Source organism: Phaenicophaeus curvirostris, chromosome 11 (assembly GCF_032191515.1).
Source record: "Phaenicophaeus curvirostris isolate KB17595 chromosome 11, BPBGC_Pcur_1.0, whole genome shotgun sequence".
NCBI lineage: Eukaryota > Metazoa > Chordata > Aves > Cuculiformes > Cuculidae > Phaenicophaeus > Phaenicophaeus curvirostris.
In genome coordinates, this window is record NC_091402.1 from 4026419 (window position 1) to 4052616 (window position 26198).

Genomic DNA, 26198 nt, shown 5'->3' on the forward strand with positions numbered 1-26198 from the left:
AAGCTGCCCGTCTTCAAACAATAGGACTGTGACCAGCAGGTTAAGGAAAAAGGCTAAATAGCATTATCAGTACAACAATACTGTATAAAATAGTATCATAAAGCATATAGTATTTAGTAACATTAAATTGTATCAACAAGAGTAATTCTTCGCTAAAGAGTTTTCCCTTTGTTAATGCCTTAGAAACAATCAGTCTAAAAAGGTAAGGCTTTGGGAGAACATTAATTTCCCTGCACAAAGCACAGTTATTTCCTCCATTCTGATGCCACCGCCACCTCTGACTTGGTGTGGGACCTTCATTAACTGCTTGTCTCCTGCTGTCTCCTCTGCTGGGAGCATCATGGCCATGTTTCACTGCACACATCACTGCAGGGTGGCAAAATTCATGTAATGGTAGTGAATTTCTTTTTTAAAAAGCCCCTAGTCTAAGTAGTTCCCCATGCCTGTTGAAAAACAGAAGGTATTTTTTTAATGCAGAACAAATTTGAGGCAGGCTGAATTGCTGGCATTAGAACACAAAAGCTCTACATATGCATTCCGTATCTGCAGATTCCACATAAGGAACCAATAACTGTCTGACAGATAAAATGACATTATTACATTCAGCAACCAGAGGTTGTGCTCAGTAAAACAGAGGAGAAGCCAAGCCAGCCATGGTATGCTTGAAACCATTTCTTGAAAAGAAGTGCAGACTGGGAGGAATCCTAAGTTATAACCACTCTCTGAACCACGAGTGGAGAGAGGAGATGGCTGGGCTCAGGAATGCTAAATCAGGAAGTGCTTGTGGTTAAAAACAGAAGCAACCACATGAATAACAGGTTTTAGGAGACAGCTAGACGACACTGGTTGAAAAAAATATTAAAGCGCAGAAAAAGAAGAAGGAGCAAAAGGCTCAAAAATATCTGTGTGCATTTGAATCAATCTCCAGGAGAATAGAAATTAAACCCCAAGTAACTAAAGATTTAGACATCCAGTAACAATAAAACTTCCTTGCTTAAATAAAATAATATCTCAATTAGGTCTTTGTTCACCATCTGGAAGCTTTCTCTCGAACAAACAAATGAATGAAACACATACAACATAAAAATATGTTTCATTTTCTACACACCCAGTAAAAGATGTCTTCGTGACAAACCCCAAACGTTACACTTTCAGTCTCACCTAACTGCAGGGAGACCCTGTGAGCTACCACCAATCATCGGTACCATTCCAATGAGTTCAATGTTAAACAGAAGGGGAAAAGTAGTTTTAATTATCCCACAAAGTTTGCACTGAGGAGGCAGGACGAGATTTCCTGCATGTAAACCATGCTATGGTATTAAGAAAATGATGGTGCTAGCTCCTTGCTGCTGTCTCACTCCTTACCTTCTACATGGAATGAGAAGTATTTAATGAGAAGATGTTTTTAGGAAGCAATGATGCAAAGGAAAACAATGCAAACCAAAACAATGTGATTTTAATTTGACCTTCCCAGCAGTAAAATACGCACAATCCACAACACTTGATCTGGCATGAGATCAAAGCACTTAAGAAGTACTGTTAATTTGTAGGAATCTGCAGATGATTAAAGAGATGCTGCCACTTACCATTTGAAATGAAGAATTTGCTGCTCATACTTAAAAGAGCTTGTTCTTCCAATCCAACCCATAAGTCTAAAGTGCTGCTTTAAAAGACTTTAAAAGGCTTGGGAGGAAGAAGTGTTGTGGCAACAGAGAGAAGACTCAAGCTTTGAAGCTGCAGCATCTGCATCACGTCGATTACTACATCTTGTTTGCTCTGCTAACAAGCAAGGAAATGAGACATGCTCATTATTAGATGGGATCAACCTCTATTTGGTTGTAAGGAAAATAACAATCTGGGTTCCTTTTCTTCAGATAAGTTGTCAATTTATCAAAGAAATGCTTTTTTGGGAAAAGCACAACTATGATGTCAAAGTTTCCTCTGCATCAGCTTGATATTTATTCAATGAGCAGGAAGTATGAGTATTTCTGTCAGAGTGGTCAAACCCTGGAACGGGGGCCAGGGAAGGCCTGTCCATCCTTGGAGATGCTCAAAACTCAGCTGGACACAGCCCTGGCCATCCTGATTCAGCCTGAGTGAGGGGTTGGATTAGACCTCCAGAGGCTCTTTCCCAACTAATTTATTACTACAAAACACCATGCCTGTTTCGTACTCATTTTGATGGAGCGATTCCTTTCATCGTGAAAAGAAAGTGACTGAGAGTTGCCTTCACTCTGAAGAATACTTCCTGGTCTCTATTATACCTGCATCAAGTGATTTGCTCCCATACCTGTGACAGAGGGAGCTAAGGAGCAAATCCAACCATGCCCATTCAAAGCTGTCCAGTTGGGAGCTGGACTTGAAATGGAGTCCAACTGCTGATTTCTCCAGCGTTTGCCACCATTTCTCCCTGCAGACCAGACGGGTTGTTCCACTACATCTGCAGAGGAGCTGTAATAGCACTCATACAGATCCCAACAAAACCAGGACTCAGTACTTTTGGGGGATGCGAGAGAAAATTTGGCCATGTACCACATTCTTAGAACCTGTTTTTCTCTGTACCAAGTAGTGCTGGTATATTTAAAACAGTAGATACAAGGGAGATGCCTCAGAGAGGAAAGCTAATAATTTCTTCTTTCTTAAAATCTCATACTTTCCTTGTTTAAAGAATGGGAAATAAATAAATTGTGTCAAAAGGAGGAGTAATTCATTTATACAAGTTAACACAACTAATGACGTGTTATATTAAGAAAAATGCTAAAATGCCTCAGAAAAGTGAAGGAAAGACTATTCTCTTCTTGTCTCCTGATTTCATGCATAACACTGATGCTCTAATCTTGTCTGGCACTGCCTTTTAGGGTGTTGCCTTCAAGTCTATTTAGTTGATAACTATTCTTCAGTCACCAACAGAAGCATCCCTTTCCTTTGCTTACTGATTTTAAGGACAGGTGTTTTCCAAATTCTTATGAGATTTAGGCTTTTCAAAGATTTTGATGAACAATTTTTGTCAAAACTATTTGGTAATTTAATTTGAATTTCCTGATTCATAGAAATTCAGATTTATATTACAGGTAGCCCAATTATTTTTATTTTGAGGAGATTATTCAATCTAGTGTTTTTTTGGTAGCAAGTCTTAAAAATCTGCTTCCAGCTGAAGTGCCAAAACAATCCTAAAAATCTACCAATGTATTTTTACTATTGATTGTAAAATTAGGCATACGCTCATTTGCATTTATATCTTTTTCTCTATTACAGTGATTCGAGCAAAAATATCCAGCGAAAAGGTCGTTCCTGCCAGTGATGATCCCCTTGATACCCACAAAATGATCCGGTATGAAATCAAACAAATAAAGGTACATGAATCACTTAGCTACTTTGAAGTTCAATGCTGACAACCTATGTAAACAACTACAATTCACCTCTAAATGCTATAAGCTGGAAAAGGCTTTGGGTGCCTCCACAGTCAGACCCAGGTGAACCACACAGAATTAATCGAAATAGGGATAAAAAAGCATGAAAAAGAAAAGAAAGCTGTTCTGACATTGATAAGTAACTATATTTTGATAAAACTTTTCGTTATTCAGAATTGCTTTAAAAAGACTATCTGGAAATATCTTTCAGTCTGTAAATGTTCGATGCATTTGCTCTTTCTGGTGGATACCCCAACATCTATGCTGTGTTATGGTATTGCAACTCTCTGACTGGATGATGCAGATTTTATAAACAGAGGAAAGAACTTCCAGCAGAAATAGCAAGGACCCTTGCTCACAGGTGAACAGGGATACTTGCAGAAACAGTTCTTTTCTGGTAGTCGCATAAACAAGACTCCATTTGCATGAATGGCACTAGGAAAGCAGACACAAGGTTGGAGCACCCAAACCCATGGGCATTCAGAACCTCGCAGGACTCTTGTATTACTTGATTAGCTCCAATAGGGAGATATATTTATCGCTAAAGTACTTTAAAAAGGCATATCATGATCCCGTCCAAGTCACCATCAAATTCTGATCTAAAAAGAAGCATGACCTACCTGTTCTGGAACACACAAAACATAGGTAGCCTCGTTCAGTTAAAACACATCAGTAGGTTGGTGGGGTTTTTCACTTGGTTGTTTTGTTTGTTTACTTGTTTGAAGTTTTCTAGGTGGTTTTATCTCTCATTTGTTCAGACAATATTATTTCATATTGTTTGTGTTGATTTCTATCGTTACATTTACTGAGAACACTGAAGCGAACACAGCTACGTGCTTTCAAAAGAAATCAGTCCTTCAAGCTGTGTCAGCAGATCACCTCACAGGGGTTTTACTAAGAAAAATCTATGGTAAACAAGAACATTTTAAAATATTCACAAGCATGGTTATCACACATGAGTCCTGTTCAGGTTTTATCGCAATTTCAACATGCCAATTCTTTTTACCTTGCTAAAGTAAATCTCCAAACTCTTCACCATCTGCCACTTTCTGTCTTCTTAAACTATTAAGAATATTTTAAAATATTATTTACAGAAATAACTATATAAATACCAGTGAAATTATCTTTCCCCCCATTATCTCTTTAATTTTCTGTTATTACTCTGCAGCACTTGAGTAACCTTGTAGAAACACAAATCATCTTATACCTCAGCACAGAAAAGAAGAATGAGAAGTCAAGTCTGTGCTACTATTTTCAATCTATTATCTCATTCTTCAGTAACAGCACACTGAAATCTCTGAAATGCATTCATACATTGAAGTTTCTTCAGAGTTTCTTCCAAATTCTCCTAAGTGGAGACCTATAAAAAACTCAGGCACCAGTAAGAGTTTTTCATTTAATTCCACTAAGCCTCAGAGGGCAACTCAGCTCCAACTGGACAAACCGGAGCTTTATTTGCTCATAAAAACGCCCTACAGCATTGCATACAAGTTAGACAGAAGGCCCATCACAGCCCCACCCTCCAAAGTCTTATTTCTGGCCAGAAGAGAGTTAAGAGGAGGTCGGAGCTCACACCCTGGCACGCAGGCTGCTCAGCTGCATTGGGACCCAGCTCCAAACAAACCCAATAGAGGGATTGTTGTTTGAAATCTCTGCAATCCAGAGCGGGCGAGCAAACAGAAGCTGCTGGAAGCTGCAAATGCGTGGGGCAGCTCGTGAATCCAGTGGGGCACTGAAAGCAATCCAGCAAGGCAATTTTGTCTGCGCCTCGTAAATCATACAAGAACTGACAGAGAGGGATGTAATCTGTTCTTTTCTAAATATTTAATTGACAGTTAGTATGTGAGTGAAAATTAAACAGGACTGGCTCTACTGAAAAATTACTGTGAAATACTCACTTTTAAATTGACAAAGGTCTAGCAGAAAAGTGTTATGGGTAACACCGTAAAGTTTGCATCAAGTTACAAAAGTAGAGAGCGAGGAACTTTAAATGGCTCATGCTTGTAAGTATTTGGTAGGTGTAAAAGAACCATTTAAAATAATATAATATTGAATACAATCAGCCAGATTTGGCCACCTCAGTGGAGAGGGACAATCCACAATCTGACAGAGAATGTCACAGAACGCTTCACTCTGTGAGCCCCATGGGTCAGTGACCTCATTTGCCCATCTCCGTCTCCTGAATCACCATGAACGTTGTTGACCACAACAATAATATGATGGCACTATTCCTGACCCTTTCCCTCAGATGGTGACATCTAAAAGACTCTAAGTCACTAGTGTCTGTCACATGGTAGGACATTCTCTTTTCACTGTTAGAGTCTTTCTTCCTTTGAACGCTTGCAGACCAACCCCATACGTAACCGTGACGACCTGCAGTTACAATGAACTGAACAGCCCTTTCAATGTCAGAGGGTGCTTCTGACTAACCCTGTGCATAAACACCTCGGGACTGGGGGGATATGCCAAGAGTTCACTTTCTATAGCACAGAAAGCAAGAACAGACTCTGTAATCATCTATTTTGAGCTGAAACATCTATGAGGCCAAAACATTACCATCAACTCAGTATTAGGTTTGGTGAACACCATTTAGGTGCACAAATCCCTCCGCAATTCTTCTCCCCTCTTGGAAAGGAAACACAGACACTACAGAGGTTACACCTTCCGCAACTGTAAATTCAGCAAAATGCTGCTGTTTTGCTTTTATGTTATTCTCTGGACTGTGTGATGTGTAAAACTAGCGTGACTGGTTTATTCTGCTCCTCTTATAAGGACTGTATTTCTGTTATTTTCAATCTAGTGCACTAGGATCAGCATGAAAACACCAGGATTTCTGGACAGAAGTATTAAATATGACTTAGCTATTCATTTTCAGAAATACAAAAAATAATAATAGTGGGGTTTATTAATTTTTTATACAAGTTGGCATGTTAAGCAATGTGTTTTCAATTACTGTTCTTTTAGTGCAATACTTAACAGCACTACACTAAAGAGAGAAGAAAATAGGTGATTTTTATGCAAGTGGATATTTGTCTTGATAACTTTATTGTTGTGCGCTTGGTTATCACACTTATTGTAAGGAGGCACCTAAATCATAGAATCACAGAACCACCAAGTTGGAAAAGACCTCTGAGATCATCAAGTCCAACCATACTTAAATATCGGGTCCAGAGGAGGGTACAAGGATGATCAGAGGGCTGGAGCAACCTCCCATATGAGGACAGGCTGAGAGAGGTTGGGTTGTTCAGCCTGGAGAAGAGAAGGCTCTGAGGACACCTTCTAGCAACCTTCCAGCACCTGAAGGGGCTACGAGAAAGCTGGGGAGGGACTGGTTACAAAGGCTTGTGGTGATAGGACGAGGGGCAATGGGTATAAACTGGAGAGAGGCAGGTTTAGACTAGACACAAGGAGGAATTTCTTCACGATGAGAGTGGGGAGGCCCTGGCCCAGGTTGCCCAGGGAAGCTGTGGCTGCCCCATCCCTGGAGGTGTCCAAGGCCAGTAAAGGAAGGGTCATAATATTACTGTCATACATACTGCACCAAATTAAAGTGAGTCTTTTTATGGATCCACTGAAAGCATTAGACAGCGGGGTCTCCTCTGTGGGAATAAGAGGAGGTATTTAAGCTGAAGACAACAGCTACACTTTACAATGACGCATGCAGTTTTAAAGCTGAGTATTAGTCACTACAGAAAGCTAAGAAAATAAGCCAGACTATACTTGAAAAGGTTTAGAGAAAAAAGACAGAAGAATGTATTTCTTAGAACAGGAATGAGTCTGAGACACTGACAGTAATACAGATAGTCCTAAAAAAAGGGTATTCTAAAATCTTAAAGCAACAGCCATGTGCTGGTCTCAGTTATACCCTCAGAAGGACAGGAACAGCAGTATCAACACTGACTTTAGTACCAGGCTCATATCTCTCTGTTCTCCCAAGGCCTCACCCTTTTTCCTACCGCCAGATAGTGCTACCAGAGCCTTAAATGTAAATAGATGACACAATGCAGAATCAAGCCATGTTATCCCATTACAGCAAAAGGATCCATGCTTTTGGGAAATGAGAAAATATGACTAAGAACAAATATGATTCATAGAATTAAACAGAAGAATAAAAAACTAAATAATTGCTTTAACAAATATCTAGGTCAAAACTCAAGATAGGTCAGGTTGCAATTTCAAATAAACCCCAATCAAAAAAACAAAGCAAAAAAGTCACCCAAAAAACAAAGGCTAAGCTCATTTAAATATCAACTCAATCTCCCTCATAAATTCCCATGGATATTTATCTTTCTTTTTTTATTTAGTTACATCAATTGTGTTGTCTGCATAACATCTCTTAAGTTAATTTAGATCTGGTGATAAGAAAAGCTGTGCCCTACTGTACACTATGGCCCAACCCGAGGTTTCTGGATGTGGAGAGAACTTGGGTTGGAGGGCACTTGCATAGCTCACGTTATTCTTTACTGGGCATCCATCTGTAGTACCCACAGAGTGAATAAGGTACATGGAAGCAGGGGATTCAGGTTCCAAAGATGGCAGGAATCGCACGGCTCTTCCTCAGAGTGAAGAAGGCCTGGGGCTCCGACAGAAGCACTGGGATAGCAGTCAGGGTGATTCCTTGTGACCCACAAGCAGCCTGGTCCTGCTTCTTCACGTGGCCACCTTTCACAGAACTGGCATAAGGAGCCAACACACTACTTTTACCTAAAAATTAAACACATTTTCAGTGTCATTATATACTCTTTCTATTACTTGACTGCTGTTTTGTACAGGATACTGCTTTGGTTTGGTTTGGTGTGTTTGTTTTTTCTACTAAGTATTTCAAATTCCCATCTAATACTTTTGGATCAGAAGCCCAATGACAACAACTTTGGCTTTTTTCATTCCATAAATAAGGCTTCAGAAAAACAACACATCACAGTGCCTTTTCTAGGGCCTTATACTAGCTAAACCTCCTGAGAGAACTTGAGTAACACAAACACATTTTGCAGCGAGGCCAGCTGCAGTGGGGAGAGCCTGCCCGCGGGAGCCGAGAGCCTCGCGATTGTCCACAGCTGTCAGCCCATACCGTGATGTCACCAACCAGGACCCCTCAGTTACTGGGGCTTTGCTTACGTCATGCGAGGTGATGACAGGCATCCTGAGGTTGATTAGCATCTTACAGTTCCTTCACACACTCGGACACTGCAAAATTCATTTAGATCTTATAATGGGTTATATCAAGAATAATTTTCATAGTTGGAAACAGCAGTTAAGGAGCAGTCGATCCAAACACCACGTAGGCTTTAATTCTGACCCTATCCATCTTGGTGTTGCAGATGATAAATTCTAAGAGTTGAATCCCATTTTCCAACAGTTCTTTGAGAAGGCTGCACTTGGCAAAGCTCTGGATGCAGTAAAACAGCTTGCTTTAATGACAGACTATCAGAACAATGCTCAGTTTCTTAGCCTGTTTCACATCCTTGAAGATAATCATAGAATCATAGAATAACCAGGTTGGAAGAGACCCACCGGATCATCGAGTCCAACCATTCCTATCAAACACTAAACCATGCCCCTTAGCACCTCGCCCACCCGTGCCTTAAACACCTCCAGGGAAGGTGAAGGGACTTTAATGATGATCCAGTTCCAACCCCCTGCCATGAAATGTGTGCATCTTCCAACACTGCAGCCCCCTGTATGAGATGAACGCAGTGTCTGCGTAACCCATTAAAGGGAAGATGCTACTAGAACAGAACTTGAAGAGAAAGCTTTAAAGAACTATTAAAACACTGAAAAAGCACATTTTAAAACGTATAATTGGAAAAAAGTAACAACTAATTTCCTTCTAAAAATAATGGACACATTTCATTTAGTGTAGAGAAGAGATCTAATTGTTGGTGTTTTCTCGTGTAAGCTCAGGCTTCAGAGACTTTTTTAAGAGATGCACCAAAAACATTCTTTCAGCTGTTGTTTGCAATTGTTTATTCATGTTTCTTTTCCATTCCTGACTTCCTGTTTCTGATAATTTTCAGATGTTTAAAGGATTTGAAAAGCTCAAGGATGTCCAGTATGTCTACACCCCTTTTGATTCGTCACTCTGTGGAGTGAAACTAGAAGCTAACAACAAAAAACAGTATCTTTTGACAGGTAAAGCATAACAAAACGGATGCACCTACAAATCCAGACGTAACTGCTTAGAGTGATATTGCAAAAATACACTAGCCCTTGTTAAAAAAATATCTTTATGTATTACGTAAGTAACAATTTCAAAGGAAGTCGAGTTCAGTAAATATGTAATTAGGAAATAGGAAGCATGTCATTAATATTTGCTTAAAACCAACAGTATTGATTTTCCAGGGAATGAGACAACACAGGCCTACGTGTATGCAGATTTGGGGCTCTGAGTACAGATTCTTCTACGGAGTCCCGAAATCTTGCTTAACAGACAACTGCATTCGCATCCATCCCTGGCTGGCAGATTATGGGCATCCGTTAAAAAATACCCTTCTTAAAACTTTTACATTGATTCAGCATGCAATTGGCAGAATAGTTCTCTCAGTTATAGTTACATTCATTGAAAGAAGTGTGAAATACGACTAATTCGGTGCAATTAGTTAAAAATTTCAGGTATTCCTGCAATTTATTTCAGTATTTAGAAGCCAGTTTTATTTGCTTGCCTTATTTTTCTTATTTTCTATGCCACAGGCCAAATTTTAAGTGATGGCAAAGTCCTCATCCATTTATGCAACTACATCGAACCATGGGATGATTTATCCTTGTCTCAAAAGAAGAGTCTTAATCAGAGATATCAAATGGGCTGTGACTGCAAAGTAAGTAAAGAACAAAACGCTGAGATGGTGGAGCCCACCTCGCAGGCACCAGTTGGTTTTTACTGTGGGACATTTTATGCCATTTGAGAATAAATATCACTGTAGTGAATGACTGTCTTATTTCACATTTAGATCACTACCTGCTACATGGTGCCCTGTTCGATCACTATGCCAAATGAGTGCCTCTGGACAGACTGGCTGATAGAACGCAAGCTATATGGGCACCAAGCCAAGCATTACGCCTGTATCAAGAGAAGCGATGGCACTTGCAGCTGGTACCGAGGTGGTCCTCCCCCAGAGAAAGAGTTTATTGATATCAGCGAACCTTAAAATGATCACTTCCTAAAAAGCCTTGGAGTCTAATTCCATCCAACCCTGCACGCTCACAGCTTTGAACTGCCATCGGCTAATGTATCTGTTGCTTAGAAACAAAACCAAATTGTCCTGTACAGCTGAAGTACGAGTCTATGGAATTGGCACTGACACAAGAGGAGGAACAAATCTCCTGGAGGTAGCTACTCTGTAAAGTTATGCTTTGTACAGAGAGGTTCGAGCCGAGAATGCTCCTCTGTGGCCTCTAAGGCATAACGAGTTTCCCTTTTCCCAATACGAATGTACAAGAACAAAAGAATTGTCCCTTACTTTGGTTAACCTACAGATTAAGAGCTCCCCATGTTTTATTCCAAACCTTCCTGATGAACTACGGAATGTTTTATAGAACTATTTTTCCTGTATGAAAGTCTTCTGATACAAAAGAATTATTGTACAGTCTATATGTAAAGTATTATAGCGACATGCTGCAAAAAAGATTAAAAAAGCCTGGTTTTCCTTACCCGCTGAAACAAGCTGAACACTTCCGTGATTAAACAATCCATGCTCTGTATTCAGTACGTTACGTACATCACAGCTTTTGTTATCTACAGAGTTGTAACCGTCTTCGATAACTGAGTTAAAAAACAGCCTTGATAATCAAAATCGTGCTACACAACTCAACACTGCTATGGACTAGTTATCCCTTCTTGAAAAGGAAAGCCAGGTGTTCTAGTGCTTCAGCATTTCACAGAACCAGCATCGATAACGCAGGCTAAAACTGCCTATATTTACAGAAACATCAATCATCACCGCAGCTGTAGAACTTGATAACACCTCTAAATACATGACGAGGTCATTGTATTTGAGCACTGTTAAAAGCCTTGGCTTTAGAAAGTCATGCGAAAACAATAGGCACTGCAAGCGATTTCTAAAAAGCTCTCAAATATTTGACCATATTCAATAGTTTAAGTTTACATTTATGACTTTTCTTTCATGAATACCCACAGTACTTTGCCATAATAAATTTGGTGACTCATGAACTTATAAAGAAATGTTAAAACGTATTTTGCCTTTTGCTTTTTTAGTGTCTTAACTTTCATCCACTGATCACTGTAGTTAGGAACTAATCTCATATGAGTTTAAGTTTACAAAAGTAACCCGATTCACTGTGGTCAAATTATTTCAGTAACTGCCAAAGTTCAGACAGTTGTCCAACCACTTGCACTCTAGAAACTGGATGAAAACCATCATGCAGGCTATGAATCTGCCATAGCTGCTGTTTCTGACATCTTTTATTCTCTCCAATTTTCTTCATTGGGTTTCTTCATTCCAATTTTGGCTAGAAATTACTGTCATGTATTCCTCATAAGAGACTTTAGAACAACAGGCAGAGATTTAGGCAGTCCTGTTCTGGTTTAATTAGACCAGGTCTATGTAAAGGTTTCACACAAACACTGCCCTCATTCCTGCTCACCACAGCGTGACTCTTCCAGCCAATGGGCTCCTTCAGCATCAGAGCCATTCCTGTCTGTTTGGTCAGGGGTCCAATTTTCCACATAGCTCCTTCAGACCGTTTGCTGTAGAGTCCTTATAAAATCATAGAATCATAGAATGTCCTGAGCTGGAAGGGACCCACAAGGATCATCAAGTGTCATCACCGTACTGTCAGGCATGGTGACGTGACTGCTTCTCTGGGAGCTGTTCCAGGGCTCCACCACCCTCTCGGGGAAGAACCTGTTCAACCTAACCCTCCCTGGCACATCTTCCTGCCAATCCCCATCACTGGGACTTCATCTTGCAAAGAAGTTACGCATCTCTTTAAGAGGACAGGTATCTCTCATTCCATTTGATTCAATGAAGCAGTAGTTCGGACGTACCATGCAGCACACCCCATGTATCTTGTCACACCCTAAGATATGTTGTATGGGGTAGATAATGTTATACTTGCAAAAAAAAAAAAAGAGTACAAATGAGATTTTGCTGCTTGTGTTTCTAATGTTTATTTTCACAATTGCATGAATCCATATTGAAAGGACAGACAATGGCAGCACTCAAAACACTTTTGTGAGAATAAATATTCTTTCTTACGTTTTGGGGCTAAACTTGCACAACTCCAGTGAAATATGAATGGTGCAAGGCCAACAGGCAGGCACACATCACTCCTTTGAGGAATAAATGTCCCTTAACAGTCAGCATTTCACTTTTTATTGACTTTAAATCAGTTCTGCTCTTTTAATTTACAATTCCAAACTATAACACCATATATTCATGCTGCAAATGTAAAGTCCAGCTCATTTTCAGCTTTGCTAAAGACAAAAAAAAATTTACCTAATGCTAATTTGGACCAGATTTATTACAGTTATTTACATAAATGAACTAAAATGGCTACAATTCTTCCAAAAAGGAATTGCTATTGCAGAGACAACACCGATAACACTATTTACTGTCAGTGCTGTGCATTTTTCTTACTAATTTACAGAAAAACTTAAGAAACAGGCATTATTTCCTCATCTCAAACCAAAACAGCTCCTCGAAAAGCCTGCAAGAACTTAATAACCATCCAAACTCTGAATCGAGCGCATGGCTCATTAACATTCATTACATGTACAGTGTACCATTTGTTTCCAAATCCATCTTGTTGTAATGGTGTCTTTTGAGCAGTACTCTGCAGCAAACAGATATTTTCTGCTTTTTAACTCAACATAGCGCTGTGTTCCAGTTTTATAGTAAGCAGACCTTAAACTGAACTAACCCAACTCAGATTGCCTTCTTTATGTATCTTGTAAAAATGTTTTTTTTATATTTATGAACAAACTGTAACATGAATGATATGCCATAATTAGTTTTAAAAACATTTTATATTTGACCTGCCATAAAATACCCCATATGTGGTGTTTCACAATTAACGGCCATCCGGTTTGATTTCTGTCTGAGCAGAAGGCTGGAAAAACTTCCCCCAAAAGATGGTACCAAGACTTTTTTTCCTAATATCAATAAATATGGCAAGAAAAGCTTTTAAAAAAAATAAAACCTCCTCCGAATGAGTTTTTATTCTCCCTGAGATTCAGCACTGACAAAGATTATGAAAAGCATTAACTACAACGTGGCCTTCCGAATACGTTATTTTCTATCACGATTTTTACTGTAGTGGCACTGATATATTATCAACAACAGATTATTTTTACAACATTTTATTTTTACTTCTTGAAACTGAGTGTGTTCTATGAAAAGTTAGAGCAGAAATATAGCCTGGTACAAGATCTGATTGTATTTTGAAAACAACTCACATGACTTACAGCAAGAGTAGGGAAAAGGACACAGAAGGGAGACTCCGAAGGTGAACAGTGTTAAAAACCTCACCTTGGATATTGTTGGCTTTTTCTCCATGTTCCACTTCAGTTTTAATTAAATCGTTCAACACTTATGTTGAAAAAGCTAGGCTTTTTCATGACAGAGAACATAGGAGGTGGGAATGTAGTGAAATAAAGGGAACTAATTACTGAGGGAAAGGCTGTGGATATGACTCAACTAGCAATGAGTTCAAAAAGCCTTACAGCGTTTTGTATAGTTTTAATCAGTCCGAGATGTATGTTTCTGTTTCAAAAAGTGTTTCATTAAAGCAGCTCCATTTTTACACAAAAGAATGGCATCTTTGTTTATTTACCTTTTATTGCCGCCTAAAGACCCAGTACAAATGATCAGCATAGACTGAAAGAAGCAAAAGAAACAGAAGCACGACCGTACCCCTGGCACGCTCAGCTGAGAACTCAGTTCACAGGGCTCTGGAGTTTTCCCTGCTCCCCCCAGCCCCGACTGGTTTGCACTGGAGGGGAGGGAGAGAGCTCTAGGCTACGATTTGGAGAAGAAGTAGAGAAGGAACGAACACAGAAGGAACTACAAGAAAATATTTTAAACTGTAAATACCAAATTCTGTGAAAGTAAATGCAAACGAGGCCAGCTATTCATAAACAGCGCTTAAACAACCAGCGAAATTTATACAGCACAATATGATCTCAATTCATCAACTCTGATATTCAGATCATTTTACAATCCACTCCATAAATGTGAGTAAAACGTTATCTTGTACCACACTGCCCAATTGTTCTTCGGGCCACAAAGTTCCAAATAATTCCTTCAGAAGGACAGCAGACACCAAGAAGCTTCATCACAATCAGCTCTCAGAGCACCTCTAAGCCACGCATGGCAATGCAATATCCAATGCATTCATTTTCTCCAGAATAACTTTTATGATGTGGAAATATGTAAAAAAATTACTCTGCTCTAGAGAACATCGACATTCAAAAACTCAAACAAAAGACAAATGAATTCTTAGTTCAGACATTAATGAACAATGCAGAGGAACGAAGGGAGGGAGAAGCCACTAAGTACTTGTTATACTCTTAAGCCAAATGTGCCTTATATACACATACACACATTTTCTTGTTTGTGTTCCTGTAAATGAATTTGAATTCCACCACTTGGTCATGACAGCAGTTTGCAGTTGAAATGGTAGAACTTCCACAAAGGCAAACAGTGTAAAAATGAAAAGCTAAAACATTAATTCTTGCCCCAAAATCACAGGAAATTATCTTTGTTTCTAGGTACTGCAACTTAGCAATGCCTTGAGAAGGGCTGCTTTTCCAATAAAATCATAGAATATCTCGAGTTAGAAGGGAGTGAGGATCATCGAGTCCAACTCCCTGCTCCTCACAGGACTACCTAACACTAAACCATGCGACTAAGAGTCTCCAGACACTCCCTGAAAAGGCTTTCTGCTGTGACCACTTCCCTGGGGAGCCTTAGTAACAGCTGATACCATAATGAAGAAAGGAAAATAAACTGCACGCAGGAAACTATAGACCAGGTTCAACCTTGGCCATTGTCAGGAAAACAGAGAGATATAAAAATGATTACCATTAAAAAAAGCATATTGCAAAACATGGGATCTGGTTCTGCTTCTACACCTGGTACAAATGAATCCCTGAGACACAAACTCCTTCCTTAGCAAAAAAAAAAAGGAAGGTTTTTTAAAAGTTGTATATTTTCCTGACAAATCCACCAACAAAATCCCCTTCTATTCTGAAAAGATCTGACTGTGTGGGACAATATTTAGATATGCTGCTCCAGTTCAGTCTCATTTGGCTCTACAAAACCTCCGTGTAGCGAATTTACTAAATACAAACCTATGGTGAAAGCTCTTCCAAGAGGTGTCATACGCAGCAAAGGAAGTAGGAACACCTCCGAGTGAATAGTCCAAAGAAGGCTGAGAAAACTGTGTGAGCAACATGAAGAGCCATCCTGCAGTACATCAACCAATACAGCAGAACTGCACCATGTTACGTTCATCGCCAAAAGATGAGACAAAGGTGGGCGAAAGAGGAATCAACTTACAATAACGAAGTGCTACCAGAGTCTCAAGACAGACGCACAGCAAGGGAAGCTCGGGGACCTCACACAAACAGCAAATGAACATATTTATCATGACCTCGCAATGGTACTTGAGTCAGTGCTGTGTGACATATGCTGAATGGATTAGCATCAATTATCAAAATAATTGATATTTTTCTGCTAGACCATACAATAAGCAAATAGCCTCCCTCCACTTTCTCTCCACGCCAAAAGTTTCCTATAGGAAAATACGCTCAGGACAGAATTTCTGTTCAGAAATCGCAAGAGAAGTAAGAAAAACAATGTCTGCAGTATAAAACAGGTCACAAATAAAGGTTGTAAGTGTTGTTTTTATGAATGCATTTATATCTGTAAAGGACTGGAAATCAATGCCAGCTCAGGCACATAAAGGTCACAAGTCACAAACACTCTCATGTGAGATGAGTTCAAAGTTCTACATCCACAAGCGCAGAGCCTTGTGCATCATCTACAGTGACAATAAGAACTTTGATATCATAAAAGACCAGGTTGAAAACAAACCATAAAAGTAGCTCTTGCACTTTAATAGCTGTCCTGTGCCTTTGTAAGCATTTAATATCTTCAGGAGGTGAAGTTGGTTAGCTAAAAAATTACTGCCTTCACATCTGAAAATCTTCCAGTTAACCGTCACAAAGCTTTCAAGTGGTCACCCAGTCTCATCCCACGGAAAGCTCCCGAAATGGCTTTTAAAATAGACCATAAATAGGGAAACAAAGTGTGTGTTTACAGATCCTGCTTTACAGTAAATTTAGTACTGGTATTTGCACTTACCATTTCCTTGTGATTTGGATAGAACGTTTGCTCAATTAAAGGGAACTTCTCTGGACCCAACGTTTTGTAGACAGACACCAGCTGGGCAAACTGTAAAATAAAGCAAAACAGAACAAAAAGCTTAGGAAAGAAACCACATTTGACCAAAATGATCTCAGACTGTCATTTTGCTTCTTGCCTTCTGTGTTTCACAAACTCAGCAGGCACACAAATGCATCATATGCTTTCTCTCTCCTCCTCTCACACACATCCCGTTTTAATGCATCCAAGCTATAACTTCATATGCAGATCAACAAAGGACAACACCTCTAAAAGTTAAGCCTTCATGTACACACAAAATGAAACACGCTGGAATACTAGGTTTGGATACCTCATAGTCTATATATTTTAAGTAGATTTTGTGACAATAAAATCATTACAATTTTGCATTCCCCATCAATTTTAATCAAAGGCCAGAGGTATCTCACATCAACTTAGCCTCTGGCACCTCACTGACACGGAAACACAATTTTGCACAACTACTAAACCAGGGAAAAGCAGTAACTATGTCACGTGTAACAAGTCAGGCAAAGAACAAGCAAAAGAATTCAAATTTCTTAAGCTCTAGTCATGTACCATAGCCACATATGGTTGTTCTTCCACAATCAGCAAAGATGTTGATAATTTAAGCAGCTATATGTTATTGGCATTTCTATTAATGTTTTCTTTCCAGGCCCTTTCACCAACAAAACTACACTGGGCTGCAGTCACTCAACACAGAAAGCAAAACAATACTTAAACACAAGACGAGAAAGAATTCTTTATCACTAAATATAAATGTTTCAGGGCTCTTCCTTCTCTTCAGTGAACAGATCAACGCTTCTGTGGTAACAGTTCAAAAACTAAATGCTCTCAAAATCAGGGCTTCTAAGGGAGGTTTCTAGGGCACAAGATGACTTTGGCAGCCAGAAACCCGCTATTGTTTGGAGACTCCAAAGCCCTGGCTTGTACATGCCTGTGATGTGTTCAGTTGTCATCATGCCAACATGAGATATAAACAGCTTTGCACAACAGTTTGAATAGTGGGATTTGCTGGTTACACACAGGAAAAAAGCAAACAACAACAGAACTCTGTTCTTAATGCAGCTTGATCAAATACCTACCCTGTTAATGCAATTTAAAGTACAGGGATAGTAAATACTGTTTAGAGGGGGGAAAAAATTATGAAATCTTTGCAACGCATTTCCAGCTGGCACAGAGAATTTATTTAATATAGTGCTGTTTATTTAGGTTTGCTTAAAGACATTTAAATTTTCAAGTCCAGTGGAAAATACCTTAATGATGATCAGTTTTCACCAAAAGCTTAAGAGATCCTAGATAGACAGCGTGCTGAACAAAACAGACCTCAAGGAAAGGAAACATTATCACAGCTACCAAAATAAGGTGGTTCACAAATAGGATTCCTGACAACTTACTATTTATTTCTGTTCTTATCCAGAACCCAAGTTCAAAATGTCATAAGCAAATGCTCCCTATTTAATACAAGATTTTTGCCAAGAACGTGTTATATTAGTAGATCTTTTCAATCATCTTTAAAAACCTTTAATAAAAAAAAAAAATCATTATTGTTATTTCCTGTGATTCTTCCCTACTTTCTTTTCCATTTTCACTGAAAGCAAGCAAAAGGCAGTGAGAAACTGGCCCTGTTTGCAGGGGTCATGGCATTCATTCAAGATGTATGAAATATCTAATTTCTATTAATACTAGCAAATGTTTACTTAAAATAGTATCAAGCACAGATAACAGAAACATATCACTCAGAAGTATCCTCAAATACAGTAATTAAGCTATGAAATAGGATGTAGGAAAATAAGGTTTAAACTGCCTGATAAACTTTCTTGATAAATTCAACTCAAATTCACATAAGGTGTTGCCATTCTAATTGTTCATCCTTAAACTGCCGTAAACATTTCTTATTTTCCCTGAGTCCTACTGGGTCATTTATGAAAAGGAATTCCATTTCTGTGTCAATGAATTGCTATCAGTACTTAAGTGGGATCTAGACTGTACTTGTTGGGTATGTTCCTTCTGAGGAGCTGAAGAAAAAGACCATTTCTGAGAGTCCTGTTGTACCTGGACGGTTTGGAAGCTGCACAGAGCTGACAAAAGGGCGGAATATCAAATACAACGTTGCCTGCTTCTCTAGCCAAAGCAGGTTTTAAAAGCCTGCCAGAAACTACACTAACAAGTTTGATTTGACATCTAAATCACAGACTCATTGGGTTGGAAAAGACCTTTGAGATCTTTGAGTCCAACCACATCCGTCCACCGCTAAACCATCCCCGAGCACCTCTTCCACCCACCCTTTACCCCTCTCCAGGGACGGGGACTCAATCACTGCCCCGGGAGCTCTGCCAGAGCCTGAGAACCGTTTCCGTGAAGAAATTTTTCCTGATGTCTAATCTGAACTTAGACTCTGTCCACTCCCCCTGAAAAGACCTAACTAATGCTCTGCCTTGGTTAGAGTTTTGAAAATGTTCTGTTTTACCGGGCTAGCTAATGTGACCTTAAATTGCACCTTTAAACCACAGTAACATTTATTAAATTCTTCCCTGGGCAAGAGAATCATCTTTTTTAGATGATAGGCTACAGAACAATTATGTAATCCAATGCTGAATGACGTAGAAAATACTTTTTATTTCAAGAAATTATTTTATTTGGACGGTGAAAACCCTGGGAGATTTTTAACAATTATCTAAGAAAGAAGAACCTCCTAGAGGTTAGCATTTCAGCAGGAGTCTTTTCAACAGCTTAAGAAAAAACAAGAAAGCGGAATAAAGTCCTTTTAGCTCTTCTTTCAGCAAGCTGAACTTACTCCACAGTTTTAAATCCTGCACCTTGTTTTCAGCTCTCAGGTAGGCATAATGAAGGAGTTCAGATTATTTTCTTAAAAGGAAAATAATGGGATTTTGTAGCATGCTTCATACAGCGAGCTCTCCTCTTTTCTGCTAGGGATTAAATGCTTTCACAGCTAGGTCTACAGATTGCTCCTCCATAAAAGAACAGCTATACTTTTTCTCCTTTCCAAAGTATGAAATAGATAAGAAGAAATACAGAGTCAAAAAAAGATGCTTATTCCCTTTGATTCAATAGGAAAGCTTTACGGGGTTTCGTTACACTAGGAAGGGCACACTATAAGTTCAACTGCACAGACTGTGTTGGAATCAAGCAGCGTGCGGTTACAAAAACATCACTTTGCTAACTTCATAAAGATTTGAATAATGACTTTGCTTATCACTTGAGAAAAGTTAAATGTGCTTAATTACATGCATGTCATCCCTGAAATGCTCCAATTCTTTCCTGGACTAATTGCACAAATTTTTCCATAAAGATAACTGAATATGATATTCAAAATTAATTACTCCAGATGGTGTTGTGGGTTACCTTTAAATCCAGCAAGCTTCTAACCTCTCTTGCCAGGCTGAAGGAGATATAGCATTGTCCATCCCTGGGGGGGAATTTCCTGGTGTCTTGAATTATGTCTTCCTGCAATGACCTGCTTCACATTTGTCTGTACCCTTGTTCCCCACCAGGGTGGTACCACTGAGCTGGGCATTATAAATCCTTTTGTGTCAGAGCTTTTCCTCTGTTGTGAACATTCATTGTGATTTCTCTTCACAAGTGAAGGCTTGAATCGACTAACAGTGGATTGACTCCAATGCCACCTCTATTCTCCTGGTACCAACTCAAATGATCAGAGAACTGTCTGGATTGTCTTTCACCAAACCAGAGGAGCTGGCATTCAGGACTAGAGGAACTGGAGAACACTTTCTGAACCCCTCTGTCATTAAAAAAATGGTGCTTTTCTCTGAGATTCAACTCATCTTTGACTGCTCCGAGGGGTGGGCACATCTAAAGAGTGAGGAAATCTCAGGCAATTGCAATTTACTTCGTATCTCCATGAATAAATTTGTCTTTTACCAAATATATCAAATGTGTATCAGTGTGGGTGGAATTACTACAATGAATATTTTAAGTTTCTAATCCAATTTCGATATTCAGTATTGCTGCCAGCTTTTGGTGAGCACGTATGACTTCAAAGCAGCTGATGCAAACCAGTTTCAAGACTGGGTTGTTACAGTCACCGAACTTTTAAAGCAAAACTTTTCATCCTAGTGCATACTTAGATCTCTCCTTTGTCAGACCGAGAGCTGATGACAGACAGCTTTCCGTGGAAACACTGTAGAGGCTCCCAGTATTTCTCTGTGAATCGCACTCTAGAGTAAATTATGCCTGAATATGTGCATCATTACACCTGAGCCCAGATGAGGGATTGTCCCCGTTCAATATACACAGTGAATTTTTCCCTACCATGACCTGCAGCAGCCTTTTCTAGAGCCTGTTTTATGTTACATTTCTATTATAGGAAACTAATAAAGAAGTCAACACATCAACTTTTTGTGCCCTTCAGATAGCACTAAAAAGAACGTCCTGAAGTCTGGTTTTAGGTGGAAATGACCATTTTTAGGGTGAGGTTCAGAAATATGACCAGTGACTCCAGAAAAACATGACTGCCTTGTAAAAGTAAGAGATGTTGGAAAGCACAGACTAAATATCACTAGCACAAACATCATGGGTCCTTAGTGGCCAACAGAGTAAGAGACAAACAGAGCGAGACCCTTCAGAGGGAGAAAAAAATTAAGCAAGAGTCTGGGAGGGCACATTTGACACACATACTCTGTGAGAATCCACTTATTTTAACCAAGATTTTTCACTCAGCTTGTATTTTAAACACAGTTTCTGCGTTTCTCTGTGAGTTTTTTAATACCTTTACTAAATTAGTAGTACCTAGGAAGTATCTGTATTACTCTTCTCATGCTCTTCATATTTGTTCCTTGTTGCCACTGGCTTATTTTTCTTCTATTATGCTTTAGTAAACATGAATACTTTTCCAGAAAGCTGAGTACATACAGATTTGATTTGCAATTCAATACCTAACCCGAGAATCGGAGGGAACAGACTGCTGACTGTAGCTTACGTCATCTTTTCTGTGAGCAGGAGCCAACAGACAACTTAATGGATGTATTCAAAGTTTCAAAGTCAATTCGAAGTTTGACATGGCAACTAAAAATGAAACATTGACTACAAATCAGTTTGGGCACATTAACAGAATACAGAAAAGATGGGAACTGACAAAAGAACTTGATGTTCCTCCAGTAGTTTTCCATTATTACAATTCAAAGCCAAAGACAACAGAGTTGGACTACGAATATAAAGATAACTTATATGAACCCCACATCCTTATTGAAATGGTAGTTTTATAATACAGATGAGTTGTTTCCCAACTGTTTTGCAGTTCAGCCTGACACGAGAACATGGTGATCATCTCTGCCTCACCAAGGTGAGCCATAACCTCCCACTGCATTTTTTATCCAAGTCCTGCTGCTTGGTCCAAATTTCCAAAGGCATTTAATTGGCTTCTGCACATCTCCTGAAGCTCAAACTGCCTCTGAAGTACACACATCTCTAATTGCTAATCACTGTGGTAATTAACTGCTGGGTTATAGCCACATCAGAACTAACATCAGATGAAATATACAAACCATTAAGAATTTCTACAGGATGTAAAAAAAAAAAAAAATAAGTAGCTTTAAATACAAACCTGATGCCTTTGGAAGAAGTAAATGCAAAGCTCTCATTTACAAATTACAAGAGTGTTCCTGAGAGGGAAAATAAAGTTTTCTACAACAGTGAGAAAAACAGCATTTAAATAAAACACACCACAACTATAAGAGGATCACAGTCAAAAACAAAAACATTTCATCTTGGCTTTCAAAGTTGGGTAGTGAGGCATCTGGCAATGAGAAACACCTTCGCTAATGAAAAGGGCAGTGACAAAATGTGTAAACAGTGAGGAAAGTGAGATTTAAGGAAGACATGTGGATTAAAATGAAGGAAAAACAGCTATGAGCATGAAAAGCAGAAAACAGATCAAGAAGTGTTTGTTAGAAAAGAATTAGTGAAAATTAGTACCATGAGGCCCAGATGAAGAGGCCTCCTAGAACTTGTTATTTCAGAATGAAAAGTTACAGAGGGGAAAAAAAAGTTTATGGAACTAAGCCATTCAAATAAAAGTGATGAGGACTCCTTGGGTGCTCTCGGCAGCAGTTTATTCCACTATTACGGGAACATGGAGTTCATGTCCGGTTCAAGGAAACATTTGGGCACCTGTTTATTTTAACAGGGCTTGGGCATATGCTTAAGCACTTCTCGGAAGAGTTTGGGGCTCACTACAATAAAAACAGGCTTTATTGTTTTGTGGGGTCTTTGAGAGATGGGAAGATTCTGAGACTTTCAAAATACTTGTTATAAAACTGCTAGATTTAATGAAACTTCACAGTAGAGGAAGAAATCACCTTTTTATGCAGACTGGACTTTGCAGATGGAGCCCTCTCATATTCACTGTTAAGGAGTCTTGTAGTTAATGACATTTCACACAGGTGCTCAGCTGTGTCTGTAAACCCCATTTTAAAGCTAAACATAAGCTGAAAATATTTTTTTTCCCCATCTTTTAAACTGTACATAGATGCAATCATGCGCATCTCCAATTTGGTTCACAGAATTCAAACTCAGTCCAGTGGGGCTTCGTACCCACATGAACTTCCCTGTCCTGCGATCCTTTCCTCCTTTCAGCAAGATAAGGAAATCTCAAAAACTTTCTCAAATTCCCTGCTGCCAAAGCTCCGTGGCAGAATGCCATTGCGCAGGCAAGGCCGGCCAACACGCTCTCCTTTAAGCCCAGCACAGAAAGTCAGAGGACTCCTCTGAGGTGGCCGGCATCCAAACAGCGCAATCACAGAATCACAGAATGGTTTGGGTTGGAAGGGACCTTAAAGCCCATCCAGTTCCAGGCAGGGACACCTCCCACAGGATCAGGGGCTCCAAGCCCCATCCAACCTGCCCTTGAACCCCTCCAGGGACGGGGCAGCCACCCCTGCTCTGGGCAACCTGGGCCAGGGCCTCACCACTCTCACAGAAAAACATTTCTCGTTAACACCTCATCTCAATCTCCCCACTTTCAGCTGAAAACCATTCCCCATCCCCCTGTCCCTGCACTCCCTGATCAAGAGCCCCTCCCCAGCTTTCCTGTAGCCCCTTTCAGTACTGGAAGTTGCTTTAAGGTCTCCCCAGAGCTGTCTTCTCCAGGATATACTTGACAGCATTTTGAAGTGCACCATAAACTAAAGGAGATGCTCCACAGAACAGAAACATTAATTAATACACCTCATAAAAGAATCAAGGACAACTACACTTCACATCCATTTCACACATGAACTGGAGCTCAGGATAGAAGACAGACACAATGGAATGACAGCAAGGAGATCAGACAGCAACAGCAGCACTGGTGGGAGCTTAGAAGACAATGTGGGAGATGATTCTTGTGCAGGGGGAGAGAGGGGAGAGGAAGCAGTGAGGATTGCGATGGGAGAGCCAGCACACTGGGAGGGAATTTCCTGGATGGGTGACAAATTCCTTTTTCAGGAAGGGGAGTTGAGTCCCCAGATTGTCATCAGCACTGGGGTCACCATGGGCATCTATAAAAGAAGCCAATAGAATCTCTATGTAGATTTGGGCTACAAAAATTGTTTTCTTAGGTACTTTAATGAGGAATAAAACACACAGGATTCATTTTTAATTAGATATTAAGATTACACAAGAAATCAAACTTGATTTTTGTAATCTTTCTACTGTGGGTATTTGACTTAAGCAAGCATGAAATAGGGGGTTTTGAATTTCAATACTGTAGCAGGAACAGCAGATAACACAGGGTATGAACCACAGTCCCGCTCTTCACATTAATCTTACAGCCTTTATTCAAATGCAGTTTCTTTCAGGAGAGGTTATGAAACGCTTAAAAGTCTGTTTCAGTTTTCTGCCACCTGTAATGATCAATGCAATCAAAGCCTTTAAGGGATGTCAGGAATTCCCACTGCTGCTCTTCAGAACAGGGCAAGGTGACAGCAACCTAGCACAAAATCCAAGAATGCAGTGAGAAAATCTGAGTCTACTTTTGCATTAAATTGGCCTGGAAGCAGTAAAAGCTGGTCAGAACAAAATATACACATTTACTCAGGTAATATATGAAGCACTTCATAGTTAAAGTGTAGACAGATGAATGTTGAACTGTTGGAATTACTCGCTGTATGGAACAGAAAACAAATCATCACCTCACTGAGCTATGGTCATTATTTAAGAGTTTGGTTTTTTCAAGGAATTTGAAGTGAGCTTACATATTTTAGGAAAACAAAATCTTGTAGCAAGAAGTTAAAGTAGGTCTATAAAGATGTGCAAAGAGGAAAACACACTGTTAGGCTTAATGTATTTAGATCTCTTTGTTACGCATTTAAATGAATAATTATTTATGAAATATGCTCTAATTTAATGTTAAAACTTACCAGTAAATTGTCTTTTGACCAAAAAGCTTAAAATGGTTTTACCTTCCTTCTGACACAGTTTTGTGAATTTACTTTCAGCTCTCGCACTACAAATCCATCACCGGGTTTTGCTTTAACTGGCAGGCTGAGCAAAGAGGCCAAAATCTTCACTGGCTGACACAGAATTAAACTACAGCTTTTTATGCCTAGGAAAGTTCTGTTCAGATTGGTGCTGGGAGAACAGCACATATGGACAGTTCATTCTCTGGCTGCCCTATAGCAAAGGCAGACACATGAGAGCTTATGTCTGAAATTCAATGACCTTCATAGGAATAAAAGCCACAAAACTGGTTTTAGAAAGACCTCGACCATCCATGTAAAGATTCGCAAATAGGCAAATGGAATTTTCACATGAATTATCACATTATCACATGAAGCTGTTCAAACTTTACCACTCATGTGCTTGTGTCCAGCGCCTAAGAAAGCAGCTCTGCGCTGCTTGAGATGGATGGCACGAGGCTTCCAGTCCTGAAGCAGAGGAAAGGAACTGCTCTTGCTACAGCAGCTTCCTAAAGCATAAGGGTAGGAAAAGGCCATTAAACAACCTGATTGGGTGTGCTCTGGCTGCCCAGTGATCCCATCATCAGCTATCAAAGAGATCAATCTTGCCAGAAAGGCTGAAACAAGAAGAAAGTTTAGTGCTGGCTCCAGGTTTCATCTAATGAAATATATAAAACTATAGCCACTGACTAAAATGTCCTCCAGAGGGACTTGGACAAGCTGGAAACTGGCGGGCTTGTGTGAACCTCATGAGGTTCAGCAAGGCCACGTGCAAGGTTCTGCACCTGGGTCAGGGTAATCTGCGGTCTCAGTACAGGCTGGAGGATGAAGGGAATGAGAGCAGCCCTGCAGAGAAGGACTTTAGGGGTACTGGCTGATCAAAAGCGAGACATGAGCCAACAATATGCGCTCACAGCCCAGAAAGCCATCTGTATCCTGGGCTGCATCCAAAGCAGTGGGACCAGCAGAGCGAGGGAGGGGGTTCTGCCCCT

At 39.7% G+C, this 26198-nt stretch overlaps 2 protein-coding genes across 2 annotated transcripts in view; one reads left to right on the forward strand and one right to left on the reverse strand.

Annotated features, from left to right (window-relative positions):
- The window catches only part of TIMP4 (TIMP metallopeptidase inhibitor 4), a 29037-nt gene extending 16477 nt beyond the window's left edge, over window positions 1-12560 (forward strand). The window contains exons 2-5 of the mRNA XM_069865703.1: window positions 3256-3353; window positions 9425-9539; window positions 10098-10222; window positions 10355-12560. Coding sequence (XP_069721804.1) covers window positions 3256-3353; window positions 9425-9539; window positions 10098-10222; window positions 10355-10552 — 536 coding nt within the window. The 3' untranslated portion in view covers window positions 10553-12560. The remainder of the gene's footprint in view (window positions 1-3255; window positions 3354-9424; window positions 9540-10097; window positions 10223-10354) is intronic.
- SYN2 (synapsin II) overlaps window positions 1-26198 on the reverse strand; it is a 192915-nt gene that overhangs the window by 76780 nt on the left and 89937 nt on the right. The window contains exon 5 of the mRNA XM_069865687.1: window positions 16733-16822. Coding sequence (XP_069721788.1) covers window positions 16733-16822 — 90 coding nt within the window. The remainder of the gene's footprint in view (window positions 1-16732; window positions 16823-26198) is intronic.